This window comes from Balaenoptera musculus, chromosome 13, assembly GCF_009873245.2.
Source record: "Balaenoptera musculus isolate JJ_BM4_2016_0621 chromosome 13, mBalMus1.pri.v3, whole genome shotgun sequence".
Taxonomy (NCBI): Eukaryota; Metazoa; Chordata; class Mammalia; order Artiodactyla; family Balaenopteridae; genus Balaenoptera; species Balaenoptera musculus.
The window spans coordinates 25,916,180-25,932,396 of NC_045797.1; the positions used below are offsets into that span (position 1 = coordinate 25,916,180).

General features: G+C 48.4%; 1 protein-coding gene across 11 annotated transcripts in view; it reads left to right on the forward strand.

The window, feature by feature from the left end:
- Positions 1–12,265, forward strand: part of TET3 (tet methylcytosine dioxygenase 3) — a 116,703-nt gene extending 104,438 nt beyond the window's left edge. For all 11 annotated transcript variants that reach the window (XM_036872846.1, XM_036872843.1, XM_036872845.1 and 8 more), the window contains 3 exons: positions 64–201; positions 3,445–3,781; positions 4,430–12,265. In XM_036872846.1, coding sequence (XP_036728741.1) covers positions 64–201; positions 3,445–3,781; positions 4,430–6,237 — 2,283 coding nt within the window. In that variant the 3' untranslated portion in view covers positions 6,238–12,265. The remainder of the gene's footprint in view (positions 1–63; positions 202–3,444; positions 3,782–4,429) is intronic.
- The last annotated feature ends 3,952 nt before the right edge of the window (positions 12,266–16,217 follow it).

Genomic DNA, 16,217 nt, shown 5'->3' on the forward strand with positions numbered 1-16,217 from the left:
CATGCCGAATCAGGGCCACTCACCTCAGGTCACTCGAGCAGCTGTCCTTGGCCATCCACACAGGTGACCAATGAGGAAATAGCGATTGACTGCCGCCTGGGGCTGAAGGAAGGGCGGCCCTTCTCAGGGGTCACGGCCTGCATGGACTTCTGTGCCCACGCCCACAAGGACCAGCATAACCTCTACAACGGGTGCACGGTGGTAAGGAAGCCTGTGACCTGTCACAGCCCCACCTGCGAGACGATCCTGGGAGGGCGCACACCTGTTCTCTGCAGATAGGTGGGCTCAAGGCAGGGAGGGACCCTGCCAGACTGCCTGCTCCTGCCCACTTCTCTGGGAAATGCAGGGGCAAGGCTGGCTTGGGTGCTGCAGAATGCAGCCTCTTGGGCACCCAGTGTCTCCCAGTTCTCTAAAGTGTGGCTCCAGGTCTCTCTGAGCACTTGGATTTAAGTCCAAACAACCTTTTGATTCATTCATTGAGCAAATGTTTATTGTGCCTCAGGTACTGCTCTAGATGCCGGGGAATAAACTGGACAGAGTGCTGCCCAAAAATGTGATATAATGTCCAGTAGCAAGGAAGGCTGTGAGGAGAAGATGAAGTAGGGTAAGGGATGAAATGACAGCAGATGCTATTTTAGATGACATGGAGAGAGGCCTGTATGAGGAGGGGCACCTGAGCAGAGACGCGGAAGTAAGGGACTGAATGCGTGAGGGTGGGGTACTCCAGGCAGAAGGACCAGCACAGGCAAAGGCTCAGAGGAGTGAGATTAGAGGGGCAGGGAGGGGTGAGGTCGCAGGGAGCATGGCAGGCTGGGAGGGCTGTGGGTTGTGCTCTAAGTGTGATGGGAAGCCCTAAGATCTCATTTATAAAGTCAGAAGCACTCTCTTGCTCCTGCAGATGGAGAATAAAATATGTTGGGGTAGGGGTGGGCGGGGGAGGATCAGAGCAAGCAGGCCAGGTAGGAAGCTGGGACACTTGTTCAGGCCAGAGGTGACAGGGCTTGGGCAGGAGTGAGGGTGGGGCGTGGGGAGTAATTGGACAGGTTGTGGGTTGATTTTGAAGGCGTAGCTGAGAGTCGTTGCTGATGGGGTGGACCTAGGATGTGTGAGTTGCTTGAGCAACTAGGCAAGTGTTGGCGTTTACTGAGATGTAGAATATCAGGAGAGACCAGTTTTGGGGTGAAAATCAATAATTCTTTTTTGAGATGCCTGCTAGATGTCCAGGTGGAGATGTAGAGTAGGCAGGGGAGAGGGAGGGTCTGGAGAAATGAATTTGAGACTGGAGAGCGCTGAGTTAGGCATAGTTAGGACCATGAGCCTGGATGCAGGCCATGTGAGTGCAGATGGAAAAGAGAAGATGAGAAGCAAGATGGGGCAGGCTTCTGTCTACACTGTATTGTGAGGGTTTCTAGCTGAAATACAGAGAAAGAAGGGTGGGCCCTCCAGGATTAGGAGAGGGGCAGGGAAGGAGGATGGGGCACTGAGAGATAGGAGCACAGGGAGGTTATTTGGATCCCAGAGCTTCTGGAGTTTGGAGTGAAAAATAAGTTTTTTCCAAAAATGAATAATGTTTTTTGTTCTAATTAAACAATTATTTATTGTAAAAACTAATTTTAATAATATGAGAAAGTATAAAGTAAAAACGCCTGAAATCTCATAGGTAACCTGTGTTAGCATTGTGATGACCACCCATTCAGACACCTGAGTGTATGTGTGTGTGCACAGTTGTATACATTTTACACACTATGTGTACGTGCTGTTCCAGGATCTTGCTTTTCTTGACTCAAGAATACGTGGTGGGCAACTTGCTGGTCGGTGGATATAGGCAGCGTGTTCTAAGGCTGTGTGACCGGTCTCCTATGGGTGGCAGTCAGTGCTTACGTACTGCTCTATAAACCACAGGGAGGGCGTCCTCAGCACAGCTTCGTGCAGTGGCCCCAGGATAAGGACACTTACAGCCTTAGAGTGCTCATTTGGCAGCTTACTGGGCAGCAGTAGGGTTTGTCAGGAGGCAGAGAGGGGAGAGAATAGCCCAGAGCTTTACTGGGGATTTCGTAGAAAGGAATGGGCAAGGTAGGATAAGTAAGCTGAATAAGTTTAGGATGGATAGTTTGAATAATTTCTGCAGGCTCTGGGCTATAGAGGTGGTCCCTAGTTGTCAATACCTAGCCCTGGGGTGATTTAAGGCAGAGAGAATATTTGCTTGGTGTGTGAGAATTTTATAAAGGAGATGGTTGGGGGTGGGGACTCTGGATTTGTTGGTTTGTGTATCAAAGTTGCACTGGCAGGGGATCATTTGCTATCTATAGGAATTAGCTAGTCTTAGGGGAGGGACAGTCCCTCCAGGATCAAGGCCCCAAATGCCAGAACATCAGGAATACAGAAAATAAAATATAGTCAATATAAGAGTAAAACGTAAACGAGAAAAAAATCAATCAAACCTTATTAGTAATCAGAGAAACACATACCAACGACGAGATACATTTTGATAACAGGCAAAAAGTTTTAAAGAAATTAATAGCAAAAGTATCAGCAAAAGTATAGGAAAATTGAAACTCATTCTGCCAGTGTAAGTGAAACACTGATGATAATCATTTTGGAGCGCAGTTTGGCAATATGTGGCGGTTCTACCTTACAGTGTTTATTCTAAGGAATTAAGTATCTTAGAAAATTCAGTGAAAAGGATAAAAGTATTATTTATGATAGGGAAACAGGTTTAAATGGTCATGAGGGATTAGTTAAATTAACACATTGATACAGTGGAATAATATTGTGTGGCTCTTAAATCATATTGGGGAAGCATATTTAACATGAAAGAAAATATACTGTGTTAAGAAAAAAAGTTATTCTAAAACTGTATGCATAATATAAATGATCCTATTTAATTATTAAAAAGTGAGTGTATATATGACCAAGTATATACAAGGGTTATTTCTAGTTGGTGGGATTATGGAGATAATTTTTATGTCCTTTGTGCTGGCCTTAAATGTTCTACAACCAGCACATATAATTTTCAATTTTAAGGGCAAAAGGAGGCTGAGTGTTGAAGGCAAGGAGGATAATGGTGGGAGGTCCGAGGTCTGTGTGATGACATGTAATGGCAATGATGGCAGTGGAGGGCAGAGCACATCTCCCAGTCGTGACCTGGCCCCTTTCTGGCCGTGTGACCCTGGGCCGGTCGTCTTATCCCCCCAGAGCCTTGTTAGACAAAGTGAATGGATGTGCTCTGAAAACTGTCGAGCAGACCCTAAACGCTGGAGATTCCGTTACTCTCTAAAGCAAGACAAATGCGCTTTTCAGTTGCTCCAGAGAGTACTAGTGGATAGCTGGGGCTGGGACGGTGTGGGGAAGGGGCGGCCTTGTGGGCGGGATGCTCAGCCCCTCCCCCCCAGTGTCTGGTTACCACAGCCCCACGCACCCTCCCCGTCTCTCTGTCTGGGGCAGGTCTGCACCCTGACCAAGGAAGACAATCGCTGCGTGGGCAAGATTCCCGAGGACGAGCAGCTGCACGTACTCCCCTTGTACAAGATGGCCAACACGGATGAGTTTGGCAGCGAGGAGAACCAGAACGCCAAGGTGGGCAGCGGGGCCATCCAGGTGCTCACCGCCTTCCCCCGCGAGGTCCGGCGCCTGCCGGAGCCTGCCAAGTCCTGCCGCCAGCGGCAGCTGGAAGCCAGGAAGGCGGCAGCCGAGAAGAAGAAGGTTCAGAAGGAGAAGCTGAGCACTCCTGAGAAGATCAAGCAGGAGGCCCTGGAGCTGGCTGGCATCCCCACTGACCCAGGTGTGTGGGGAGAGGGTGCCCGGCAGGGGTGGCACGGGCACTGTTGGGTGGGGGGGCCCTGGACGGCTCCCTTACCACCCCTCTTCCTGCCTTGAGATAGAATTCCATACAGAAAAAGTACTGGGTGGGGGTGGGGTCTCTCAGCCACCTGGACCATCAGTTATCTTAATTTTGTCAGTCAGCGCCATAGCTGCAGCAGCCCCGGGAAACCAGGCCAGATGGGAGGCACCTGGGAGCCAAATGAAGGCAGTCTCCCTGTCTTCCCAGAGGGCAGCTGGGCGTCCCCCCGGCTCACCCGCTCTCCTCGCTGCGGGTCTGCGGAAAGTACCAAGGCGCCAGGCGCGTGGTCTGCGGCAGGGTTTTCAGGTGTGGGGCGGCCCTCGTCCCTGCCATGGCTGGCACGAGGGGGCTTCAGTGAGGCCGGGTGGAGTTCGCTAGAGTCGGGAAGAATGACAGCACCGGAGCCCTGGGCTCTGCCTGCTGCTCTTCGGGGGCTTCCGTGGGGCCGGGCCCCACTGCGCGGCCCTGGGAGCGAGTCCGGCCTCACTCATCTCGCCCACCCAGCAGAGGACACCTCTTGGCGAGAGGGAGCGTCCGTCTCTGTGCTTCTCTGTGCTTCTTCTCTGTCTTGCCTCCTGTCTTCCCCAGGCCTGTCTCTGAAGGGTGGATTGTCCCGGCAAAGCCTGAAGCCCTCCCTCAAGGTGGAGCCACAGAACCACTTCAGCTCCTTCAAGTACAGCGGCAACGCGGTGGTGGAGAGCTACTCGGTGCTGGGCAGCTGCCGGCCCTCCGACCCGTACAGCGTGGACAGCGTGTACTCCTACCACTCCTACTATGCACAGCCCGGCCTGGCCTCCGTCAACGGCTTCCACTCCAAGTACGCGCTTCCGTCATTTGGCTACTATGGCTTTCCATCCAGTAACCCCGTCTTCCCCTCTCAGTTCCTGGGTCCTGGCACCTGGGGGCACAGTGGCAGCAACAGCAGTTTTGAGAAGAAGCCAGACCTCCACGCTCTGCACAACAGCCTGAGCCCAGCCTACGGTGGTGCTGAGTTTGCCGAGCTGCCTGGCCAGGCTGTTCCCACAGACACCCACCACCACCCTGCTCCTCACCACCAGCAGCCTGCTTATCCAGGCCCCAAGGAGTATCTGCTTCCCAAGGCCCCCCAGATCCACCCAGTGTCCAGGGACCCCTCTCCCTTTGTACAGAGCTCCAGTTGCTACAGCAGATCCATCAAGCAAGAGCCGGTAGATCCACTGGTCCACGCCGAATCTGTACCCAGAGAGCCTGGCAAGATGGTCAGAATGCCTTTGCCCGAGGCGTCTCAGAATGGGGGACCCAATCACCTATGGGGACAGTACTCAGGAGGCCCAAGCGTGTCCCCCAAGAGGACTAACAGTGTGGGTGGCAGCTGGGGTGTGTTCCCTCCTGCGGAGAGCCCTGCCGTTGTCCCCGATAAGCTCGGTTCTTTTGGGGCTGGCTGCCTGACCCCTTCCCACTTCCCAGATGGCCAGCATCAGTGGGGGTTATTCCCTGGCGAGGGGCAGCAGCTGGCCCCCCAGCCTGGAGGACGGCTGCGGGGCAAGCCGTGGAGCCACTGCAAGTTTGGGGACACCGCCTCGGCCTTGGCTGGGCCCAGCCTAACGGAGAAGCCATGGGCGGTAGGAGCCGGGGATTTCAACTCTGCCCTGAAAGGTGGTCCCAGATTCCAAGACAAGCTTTGGAGCCCCCTGAAAGGGGAGGAGGGAAGGATTCCAACCCCGGGGGTGAGCCAGCTGGACAAAGCCTGGCAGTCCTTTGGCATGCCCCTTGGCCCCAGTGAGAAGCTGTTCGGGGCCCTGAAGTCCGAGGAGAAGCTGTGGGATCCCTTCAGCCTGGAGGAGGGGACGGCGGAGGAGCCCCCCAGCAAGGGCACGGTCAAGGAGGAGAAGGGCGGCGGAGGCAGCGGCGCTGGTGGGGCAGAGGAGGAGGAGGAGGAGCTGTGGTCCGACAGTGAACACAACTTCCTGGACGAGAATATCGGCGGCGTGGCCGTGGCCCCCGCTCACGGCTCCATCCTCATCGAGTGCGCCCGGCGGGAGCTGCACGCCACCACGCCCCTCAAGAAGCCCAACCGCTGCCACCCCACCCGCATCTCGCTGGTCTTCTACCAGCACAAGAACCTCAACCAGCCCAATCACGGGCTGGCCCTCTGGGAGGCCAAGATGAAGCAGCTGGCAGAGAGGGCACGGGCGAGACAGGAGGAGGCCGCCCGGCTGGGCCTGGGCCAGCAGGAGGCCAAGCTGTATGGGAAGAAGCGCAAGTGGGGGGGTGCCGTGGTCGTCGAGCCCCAGCATAAGGAAAAGAAGGGGCTTGTCCCCACCCGGCAGGCGCTGGCCGTGCCCACGGACTCAGCAGTCACCGTGTCCTCGTATGCCTACACGAAGGTCACGGGCCCCTACAGCCGCTGGATCTAGGTGCCAGGGTGCCAGGGAGCCAGCGTACCTCAGCGTCGGGCCAGGCCCGAGCTGCCTCTGTGGTGCTTTCGCCCTCACACCTGGGGGCGGGTTGGGGGTGCAGAAGTCTTTTTATCTATATATACATATATAGATACGCATATATATGTATTTATGGTCCAAACCTCAGAACTGACCCGCCCCTCCCTTCCCCCCAATTCCCCAGCACTTTGAAGAAGAAACTACGGCTGTCGGGTGATTTTTTCGTGATCTTAATATTTATATCTCCACGTTGGTTTTTTTCCTCCCTTGTTTGGGGGGGCCTTTTATTTTCTCTTGTTTTTAAAACTCTATCCTTGTATATCACAATAATGGAAAGAAAGTTTATAGTGTCCTTTCACAAAGGAGTAGTTTTAAATTCCATTTAAAATGTGTATTTATTGGATTTTTTTAAAAGTGACAATTGTAATGGTAAAGGATCGGCAGGAAAGGCCAGAAGCACTCATTCCTGCCCAGTTGTGCTGGGCCTGGTGAGCCTGGCCCTCTTGGGAGCTGACAAGGTTCTCTCAGCCATCGGCCCCTCATGAGCCAAGTGCAGGTTGTAGCCGCCCACTGCATCCCTCCTGACAGACATGCCTTCCCTTCAGGGGAGGAGCCCTCGGGACAGCTTCTGTCCTCTCCGGTAGGACGGGAGAATCTGTAGAAAAACTGCTGGGGTCCCTTTTCCAGTCACCGGCTTGGAGTCGGGGATGGGAGCAGGTGCGCCCCAGGCCAGGCACCTGAGATGCTGGCATAGGTTTTCCCAGAAGCCAGGTTGGAAGTAGACAGCTTCAAGCTTGCTAGTCTCCACACTGAATCCTCTCTGTCCCTTAGCTATCAAGTCATGTGATACCGTGGTCCCCTCGGCAGCACCTCGGGATGGAGCTGGAATCAAGAGGTTCTCGGGAGCCTTTTCCACCGAGCTGACTAGCCAACGAATACTGGCTGGAAGGAGTTTGTCTTAGTGGCAGGTTTTTTTTTTTTAAAAAAATGCCCCAAAGTCTGTGCTGATACCGAAAAGGGCTACTGTATCTTTAAAAACAGGAAGTTGAACCCAAGCTGTGAAAAGCCAGCGGTGCTGTGTGCAGCGCTGCGCAGAGCCTGGTGCTGTAGTGTTGTGCTGGGACTTCCTTGACTCGGGCAGGCTGCATCTGCAGGAGCTCCGCACAGCAGTGTGACAGCAGTAACGCATCTCCTTATCCCTGGATTTCACATTGGACAATGGTGCATGCCTCATACCTGAGCCCACCTCCTCCATGCTTATCATTTGGGGAGTGGGCCTACACTTAATGATTTTAAAATGCAAGAGTCAAACATTTTCAGCAGGTAGCTATGATTTTCCTCCCTAATTGGTGCCATTTCTCTATTTGGTCATTTTCTCCTTTCCTTCCTCCCCTCTCCACCCACTTGAACATGCCCGTTCTAAAATTCTGGTGCATTCATTCAGTTCTTTGAAATGAGAATGTGGTGCTTAATTTTTTCAACATTGTTGAGAGAGGTTGGGCCTGACAGGCGGAAGCAACGTGCGTTGACAGCAAGTCAGACTTCTTGGAGTGTCTGTTTTTCCTGTGGTATTAGCAGAAATTATATCCAGCTACCCATGTGGATGTGTGTGGTGAGTGGGAGGCTTCATAAGGACACAGAGGGGAATATGGCCCCACAGTGAATGACAGCCAAGCCCTGAGATAAACATCAGATATTTATTGAGCAGTTTTATTCAGATGTGGGTCTTCATAAAATGAGTTTAACAATCAGATGATGATGCTAAAGGCAAGTTCCTGAGCTTCCAGGTGCCTTGTGTAAGAGCTGAGAATTGACCCGCTGGGTGTTTACTGTAACTGTTCCAGAAGCACTGGCGGAGAGTCGCTGTGAGATGTCCTGAGCATTTATGTGGTCTGGTTTTAACTGTAAATAGTGAAAAAAAAATTTTTTTAAGCACTTTTGCCTAGATTTAAACAGCAACTTGAAAAAAAGTATGTTTTAACATGTAATTGTGGGAGAAATTGTAAATAGTAGCTGAATATTTAACGTGCTTTGTCTATCCTTCACTTTTACCATATTCTGTAAAGTTGCATTTATTTTACAGGACAAAAATGAAATATTATTGCTTTTGAAATAAGTACCCAAGAGCTTATCAGGATTTCGAATTATTCAGAACTCAGATTTATAGGAAAACCTCTGACCTTCAGTTTGACAAGCTAAAGGAAGCAGAGTCTTTAATGAGCATGCTGATTTTCTAGTTTTGAGGAAAAGTTGGGTCCTTTAAATGCTATTTTGCTTATCGCATCAGTACTTTTATGCAGGTCTCATTTGACTCCGTGCTTAGGTAGATGCGGGGGTGCCTTGAAAACTTCATTTTAAATTATCTTAAGCAAGAAATACAGTATTTTACAAAACATTTGGAGAATGTGACCGTCTGTATGACCCGGGAAAGCCCCAGGTTGGCTGTTGGTTTGGAAGGTCCTGCGTGTAACCCAGGTGATTCTGATGCTTGGCATGTATGAATCTCCTTGATGTGTGTTAAATAGACCCTTCCCCTCATCCCCCTTTGGTAGCAAAGCCATTAGATGAAAGAAGAAACCAATACAAGCTAAAAGCATGTGATGTCTGTCCCCCCAGCCCAAACAGCCTTCGGTTCATAAATTCTAGATCAGCAAATAGGCTGCTGAGAAGTGAGTCAAGAGGCAGTCTCCATTGGACGTCCCCATGCCCTTCAGAACGGTGTTTCAGAAATTAGGTGGTGCTGTTGCCATGCTCAAGCCCATGCTGATTTTTACACACTACATGTATAACCTACCTCAAATCTCAGTCATTAAATTAGCATGCTTTAGACGTATGTTGAAAAAGTAACTATGCACAGCTCTTTATCCCCCCCCCTTGCTGCTGAAGGTTTCTTAAAGAGAAAAATCAAATTTTTATTTTTTACTGGCACTATCATTTTTTAAGTCCTAAAGATGATTAACAGACATTTTTATCATGAGAAGAAAAATAAAGCCATTGCAACTAAAGAACCTAACAGCATGATCAAGTTTTAATAATAGTATAGCAGCGGAAATGATGAAGTCTTAGAGTCATCCCCCAGTGTGCCCTGTCCACAGACGCCATCCACATGCAGTGCAGACATTTGGTTCTTCTTTTGTTTTGTTTTCCCCGCCTTTTGCTTGCAAGGAAAGTACTTGCAAAGTTTTGTGCTAAGAGGTTTTTTAAAATAAAAATCGCTTTGTGGCAGGTTCTCGCAAAATAACTGGTGCTAGCTCAAGAAACCGTTATCTAACCATCAGAAATCTTGAGTAAGGTGTTTCATGGATTTTGAGGTTTCTTGTTTTTGTTGTTGTTTGGTGTGTTTTTTTGCAGGGCCTAGGTTTCCCACACTCTGGCTTCGTGGGTACTGCTTTGCTGTCTCACTGAGATGACAGGTATGCATGGAAAGAGATCATACCCACCCCTCTTGGTCCTTTCACCAGCCTCTTTTGGAAACAGTAGTTTGCAGAACAAGGGACTTTTAAAGTGCTAAAGTAAGGAAAGAAGAGCAGATCTTAATTGCTTTGTACCAGACAGCAGTGGGTGTGTGAGGACGGGTGACAGTGAGTAAGTAGATGGTAACCTGATTCCATTGAGAGAACCCGGCCAGGCTTCATGAAGTTAACCACCGCCAGATCTCACACCAAGGCAGTGCTGTGGAAAATTAAAATGATAGCCCTGACGTGCCTCAACCAATCTCTCTTTCCTTTTGTTACTGAAGTGTGTTTTATGGACTAGGAAGCATTTTTATGAATTGAAATAGTATAAATAAAATGGTGCTATGGTGTTTTAATGTGACTGTCCCTGATCCTGTCCTGCTGAGGTGCTATCAAGGTTCTGAAACCACAACCAACCAAAAACAAGGTGGGCTCCAGTCTCTCTTGGCTTCTCCCCCCCTCCCCCCTTTTGGTGCTGTCTCCTTAGACCTCTGTTTACGTGCTAGAACCTGCTCTGAGCAGTTTTTCTGTTTTGTTTTATTCTTCCCTTGCTGGCCAAATAGAAAGGCAAGTCTCGAAGGCGGCCAGCCCCCTTACTACGACGGGGAATGGGCTTGACGGGGAATGGGCCTGCCTGGCTTGGAGGTGGCGGGAGCTCTCGTTTCACATCTGTCCTCTTAGGCCTGATAAGAAAGGAGGTGTGAAGGGCTTTTCTTTTTTCTTTTTTTTTGGAGGAAGGGGAGTTGGGTACTCCTGCCTCTTCTAACGTGGCAGGCATTCTCATAGCCAACACACATTTTCCTCCTGCAGTCCAGGGTGCCAAGTAGATGTCTCTGAGGGTTCCAAAGGTGCTCTGCATACCAAGGTGGGCCAGATGGGCCTCCTTCCTCACCTAGCACTGGCCAGGACCATGGTGGGCAGGGGTCTCATTCCTTTGCTCCTCACAGCCTTTGCCCCAGCAATGCTTCTGCTTCTCATTGGGAACCCCTCATGTTCAAACTTAAAGGAAGGAGCTTTCTTTGCTCACTCGGTGCCACTGAGGCTCTTTTTAGTTGGTGCTATTCTAAATTTCTTCTTGGGTCCACAAAAGTTGATATTTTAAAAACTCAACAGGAAGCTCCATTTTGTGTCATCCACTGTCACAATAATTTTTTTAAATACCTCAAAAACAAAACATCATGACAACTTTGGTAAAGTAGATTCCATGAGGGTCTGATACATACAGGTTGTCCATTTGATGACATACTTGACCTTGCAGAATCTGGGGTCATTTTGTTTTTCATTCTTCAGTTAAAATGGCAGAATGCCTAAAGGAAGGACTGTGGTTGACTTTATTTCATTTCCTTTTTTTGCTTTTGAATAAAATGTGAATTTCCCATGCCCATCTCATTGAGCTTTTTCAGTCATGGTTGCTGTCATTTGAAATGACTCCCTCAAAACCTAGTTTTATTAGCCAGCTGCATCTGCTGTAGTACATGGCCAACTTCAACATACCCTGGACCAAAATGAACATTTTTTGGGGTGCATACCCCCAGCATAGGTTACACAGTCCCACACCCACATGTGCAAAGAGCTTTTCCATGTGTGAGGCCCCCGTCTTGGCGCTCCCAGCCCTTCCTTCTGCAGAGCTGCCGACAAGAGCAAAGCAATAGGCTTCTTCCCTGAGCAGAGACTGCAGCACAGAAATGCAAAGTCTAAAGTTGCTTTTTGCCTAAGAATCAGTGAGAATTGGCCTACTTCCTTGTTTGCTTCTATTCTGATATCAGGGATGCTTTTTGTAGTGGTATTGTTTGCTCTCTTTTCTCATTTTGACTACCTGTCATTCAGGGATAACTCATCATTATTCACATGAGGATTTAAAAAAATACTATTTGGCTCATTTGAACATCCAAATTTTCTTGGTTCCAGTACTTTTTTTTTCTTTTGAGGGGAAAAAGGAGGAGAAAAACAGGAGCGATGTAATTTCTTTTTCACGTATTCTAATTTAAAAAAAACAAGGACAGGTCATATTGTGGCATATTAATGCATTAGACTTCATCTAGAACCCCTGTAGCTTTTTGGTGTGTTTTATTTCTTCTCTCTTTGAATTCCTGTTTGGTTACTTGGCTTCCAATGGAGGTGAACTTAACAACCATACTTGAATATTCCGTCTTGACTTTGTAACTGTGGCTACTTGAAATGAAGTTTATCTGGGGTTGATGGATGAATGGTAGATTTTTGCAATGTCTCAAGGCAATAGGATGTGTATTATTAAACTGTAGATATTCTTAGTACAGTAAATTTATGCTGATAATTTTATTTTGTATAATTTTTACTTTTTTGTTAATATTTTTTCTTCCCACTTTATTGGTTTGCCTCCTGAGCTACCCTCCTTGCCTTCCCTTCTCCCCCAGTGTTTCAGCAGATTTAATTTAGGGTGCCTAGAAATTGCAAGTATGTATCCTTTTTTGATTTGTATTTTATTATAATTTACACAAACAACTGGGTTTGTGAACTGTATTACTCCTGGTATCTTTAAAATATTGTGGGTGTTTTAATAAATTTTATATTTATTTTTTGCACTCAAATTCTGTGTGGCTTCTTCCCCCTCGCCCCCCCCCCACCTTGAATTGGGCCCAGATTGTGGTATTTAAGATTCCCTGTAATCCCACCGTCCCCCTGCAGGTTGTAGGTACACAAAGGAAGCCCTGACTAATAGCCTGTTCCCCTTCCACCTCCTGCATAAAGTGATGTTCAAAGACTGGCAACTGTTAAAGCTGCTAGAAAGGGGGAAAGTAGACGTGGCCTTTTACTCATCTGTTTCTCCTTTTGTTTGTTTTTCCCCTTTGATCTTTTTGTCCCCTTTTTCCATTCAGTTTGCAGACTCCCACCCCCTGCCCCCATTACCATTTTTCACTTGTGATGTACTGTTTGCTAAGGATTGCTGCATCCTGCTCCACTCTGATAGCCTCAGCAGCACATCCAGTAGGAAGGGCCTATCTTTGGAGAGAGGAGCTTTCCCATAAGGTCCCATGCCTGGGGCTACCTCTTTTCATTCAGGTTGCCAATTCTGTTGATGGCTGAAAAGGGAACTATAAGTTGAAGAAAGGAAAAGAGAGAAGGGTAAATGGGAGGAGGAGAAACCATCCCTTCTGCTTGAAGCATCGGACTAAAATGGATTCAGCGTCTCTGAGGGACAACCAACCCCGCAGTCCACAAAGACCAGCACTCTCTCCAGTTGATGCCAGTATCCCGTTAGGTCACTAGACAGGAAAGCTCCTCTCTGAGGACATTTGCGTGAAAACCCCATCATTCCAATAGGGGTGCCAGATGACAGCCTCGGGGGTTTTCTTCTCTGTTTCAGTTGCAAAGGACCCCTCTGGAAATGCCTGGGCACACCAGGGTTACCAGGGATTCTCACAGATGTTCGTGTGTTTTATGGAAGTGGGGTCACACTGTGTTTGGTAACCTGCTTTCCACTTGACATCTTTGAGCTGAAAGAGACCTAGTGTCCCCTTTCCCAGCCCCTGTTGTGTTGGCCCCATTTCCAGGCCCTGAGGTGAGGGGCTAGGAGATTACTGCTTCGGCAGGGACTGACTCACTACTGGATAATATAAATATGCTTTCATCTCTTCTTATACAAATTCCGTGTTAAATATAGAAAAATTAGAAGACAGGAGTTTTAAAAAATTATTTGAAATCCCACTACAAGAGAACCACATATTATTGGTCACAAACATTTTCTGAGTATTTAAATATAACTATATGTGTGTGTATATATATATATATTTTTTTTAATGGAATAAAACAATAATACCATGTTGTTATCTTTTTTCACTTAACATATCTTCAAGTATCAGTAATACAGAACTATAGTTGACCCTTGAACAACACAGTGGTTAGGCGCACCAACCCTCTGCACAAAGAGCCTAAGATTATTTACTAGTCCACCCTCTGTATCTGCAGTTCCTTGGTATCTGAGGTTCCACGTCTACCCACTCAACCAACTTGGATCCCGTAGGACTGTAGTATTTACTATTGAAAAAAATCTGCGTTGGGACTTCCCTGGTAGTGCAGTGGTTAAGAATCCACGTGCCAATGCAGGGGACACGTGTTCGATCCCTGGTCCGGGAGGATCCCACATACCACGGAGCAACTAAGCCCGGGTGCCACAACTACTGAGGCCACGTGCCGCAACTACTGAAGCCCACGTGCCGAGAGCCCGTGCTCCACAGCAAGAGATGCCACCGAAATGAGCAGCTGGAACACTGCAATGAAGAGTAGCCCCCACTCGCCCCAACTAGAGAAAGCCCGTGCGCAGCAACGAAGACCCAGTGCAGCCAAAAATAAATTTTTAAAAATTAAAAAGAAAAATCTGCATATAAGTGAACCTGTGCAGTTCAAACCCATGTTGTTCAAGGGTCAACTGTACATCTTTTTAAAGAGTTGCCTAGTATTTCATTGTGTGGATTTACTCAACCACACATTACTATTGAACTCTTAAGATTCCAACTTGTTGCAGTTATAAACTGAACTAATCTAAATCTGCCTCCATCTTATTTCCACTAAATTTCTTTGTCCTCCAAGAAGCATCTCAATTAATCCCTCTGAGCCACATGACTGCATCCTTAATTCCCTGAACCTTCTTGTGACCCTATACTACCCCCACCATACCCCTGTTCGCAGCTAGAGCATCCTTCATTATAGTGGGATCTCTAGAAATGACCGCTGTCCCAGATGCGATCTGGCTGGCCTAAACCAAGCACACAGACACCACGGAGTCCCACAACCTGGACACGCCATTTTTATTAACACACACCAAAGTTTATTAGCTTTTTAAGCAGCTGAGTCACGCTGAGGGCTGTGTGGCTCAGTGGGAAGAACATGGCTCCCTCGCTTCCCAGGTGTGTGACGTGAGATGAGAAGTTTCATCTCCCTGTGTCCTTTTCTTTGTCTGTAAAGCAGGCTAATCACACCACATAAGATGGATATGAGGGTCAAAAAGAAATGCTAGAGAAGTAACAGTACCAGGCATTTGAGATGTGGCAGGTATAGAAGCTATCGTTATTACTCTGGGCATATACAAAGCTTTAAGTCACTAAAGAGTCCAAGACTCAGTTGTGGACCACAGAGTGACCTCTTATGTGAACTACTGCCAAGTCAGGCTCCCGAGCTCCAGCCTTTATGCAATTCATCTTGTGTTTTTACTTCTACACACGGCACTTGAACCTTAACCATCCTAAATGGGCTGTTTAACCCATCCTCTCTGCCAGTGTTGAATCTCAATTTTGTCAATATTGTTTAACCCTATATAGCTGTGCAAACTTGTTCAACAACCTTATCACAAGTTCTGCTGATGCTCTTGTAGGCTTCTTAACCTAGGAGAGCTGTTAGTCATTTTATGTCTCCCATTGTACTCTGAAAATAATAGGCACCCATTGTCCTGTAAGAGGAAATGAATTGATACCCTTAGGGAGCGGGGGATCAGCTGAAATACATTCAACACATGTAACTCAGCGCACATTCCCGTCAGAGACACAAGCACACCACAGAAGACACAAGAGGACCACACATAGAAGACACCATAGAAGACATAATCAAAGCTTCATCAAAATCTAGATCCTTCCAATGCTACCCTGACTCCCACCTGCAGAAGCCTTGGCAGATACCTGCTCTCTTCCTCTGCCAGCAAGCCCAAACCCAGGCCCAATACCCCTTCCCTACCCTTCAAACATCTTCCCTATTTTGTCTTTTTTCTTCGCACACATTGACTCCTACTCCTTGGGACTACTCCCCTCCACCCTGACATTTTCTCTTGATTTGCACCCTTTGCTTCCCCTCTGACATGCCCCATCAACTATCCTCTTTCTGCAGCTCCTCCCCTCACTGTGCTCTCAGGACTGTCGGCCTGATCCTGCTCTGCCCTCAAGCTCACCACCTTTCTCCCTGCTTCCTATCACCACCACATTTCTGCAGGTGTAGACAACCTCCTGGCTTCAACACCCACACTACTCACTCACCGTGTCTTTGTCCCTCCAGAAAGAGCTGTCTTCTAGGCCAATGATTCTGTCTTCACTGATCTCTCAAAACCCTCCACTCCTGGAATGTACCACCAGTGACGTCCCATTATCCCAGAACCCTAAAGCCCTCTGCTCTTCTCATGGCCCCTTTGTGCCCTCATGTCCATTAAACATATATGCCCCCCAGGAGAATAGGCTCAATCCTCACTATGACCTATAGGCTTTCCTTCAGAGGCCTTGCTCAGCCACCAGGCCTCAACCATGACCCTAATGCCAGTGATTTCCAAAGCTGTGTCAAGCCCTGAGTCCCTCATGAGTTTGGGCTGCTGGATAGCTCTGGATGGCTGTTTGGCAGGGCCAAAGTCTTAACACACCTAAAATTGACCTCTCCAGTCTCTGCCATATTTTCCTCTGGCTGTTGATGGCCCCATCATTCTATTGGTCACATCCTGACACCTGCCAAGGCTGGATTTTACCCCCTTAGTGTCCTCAATCCTGCCTCCTC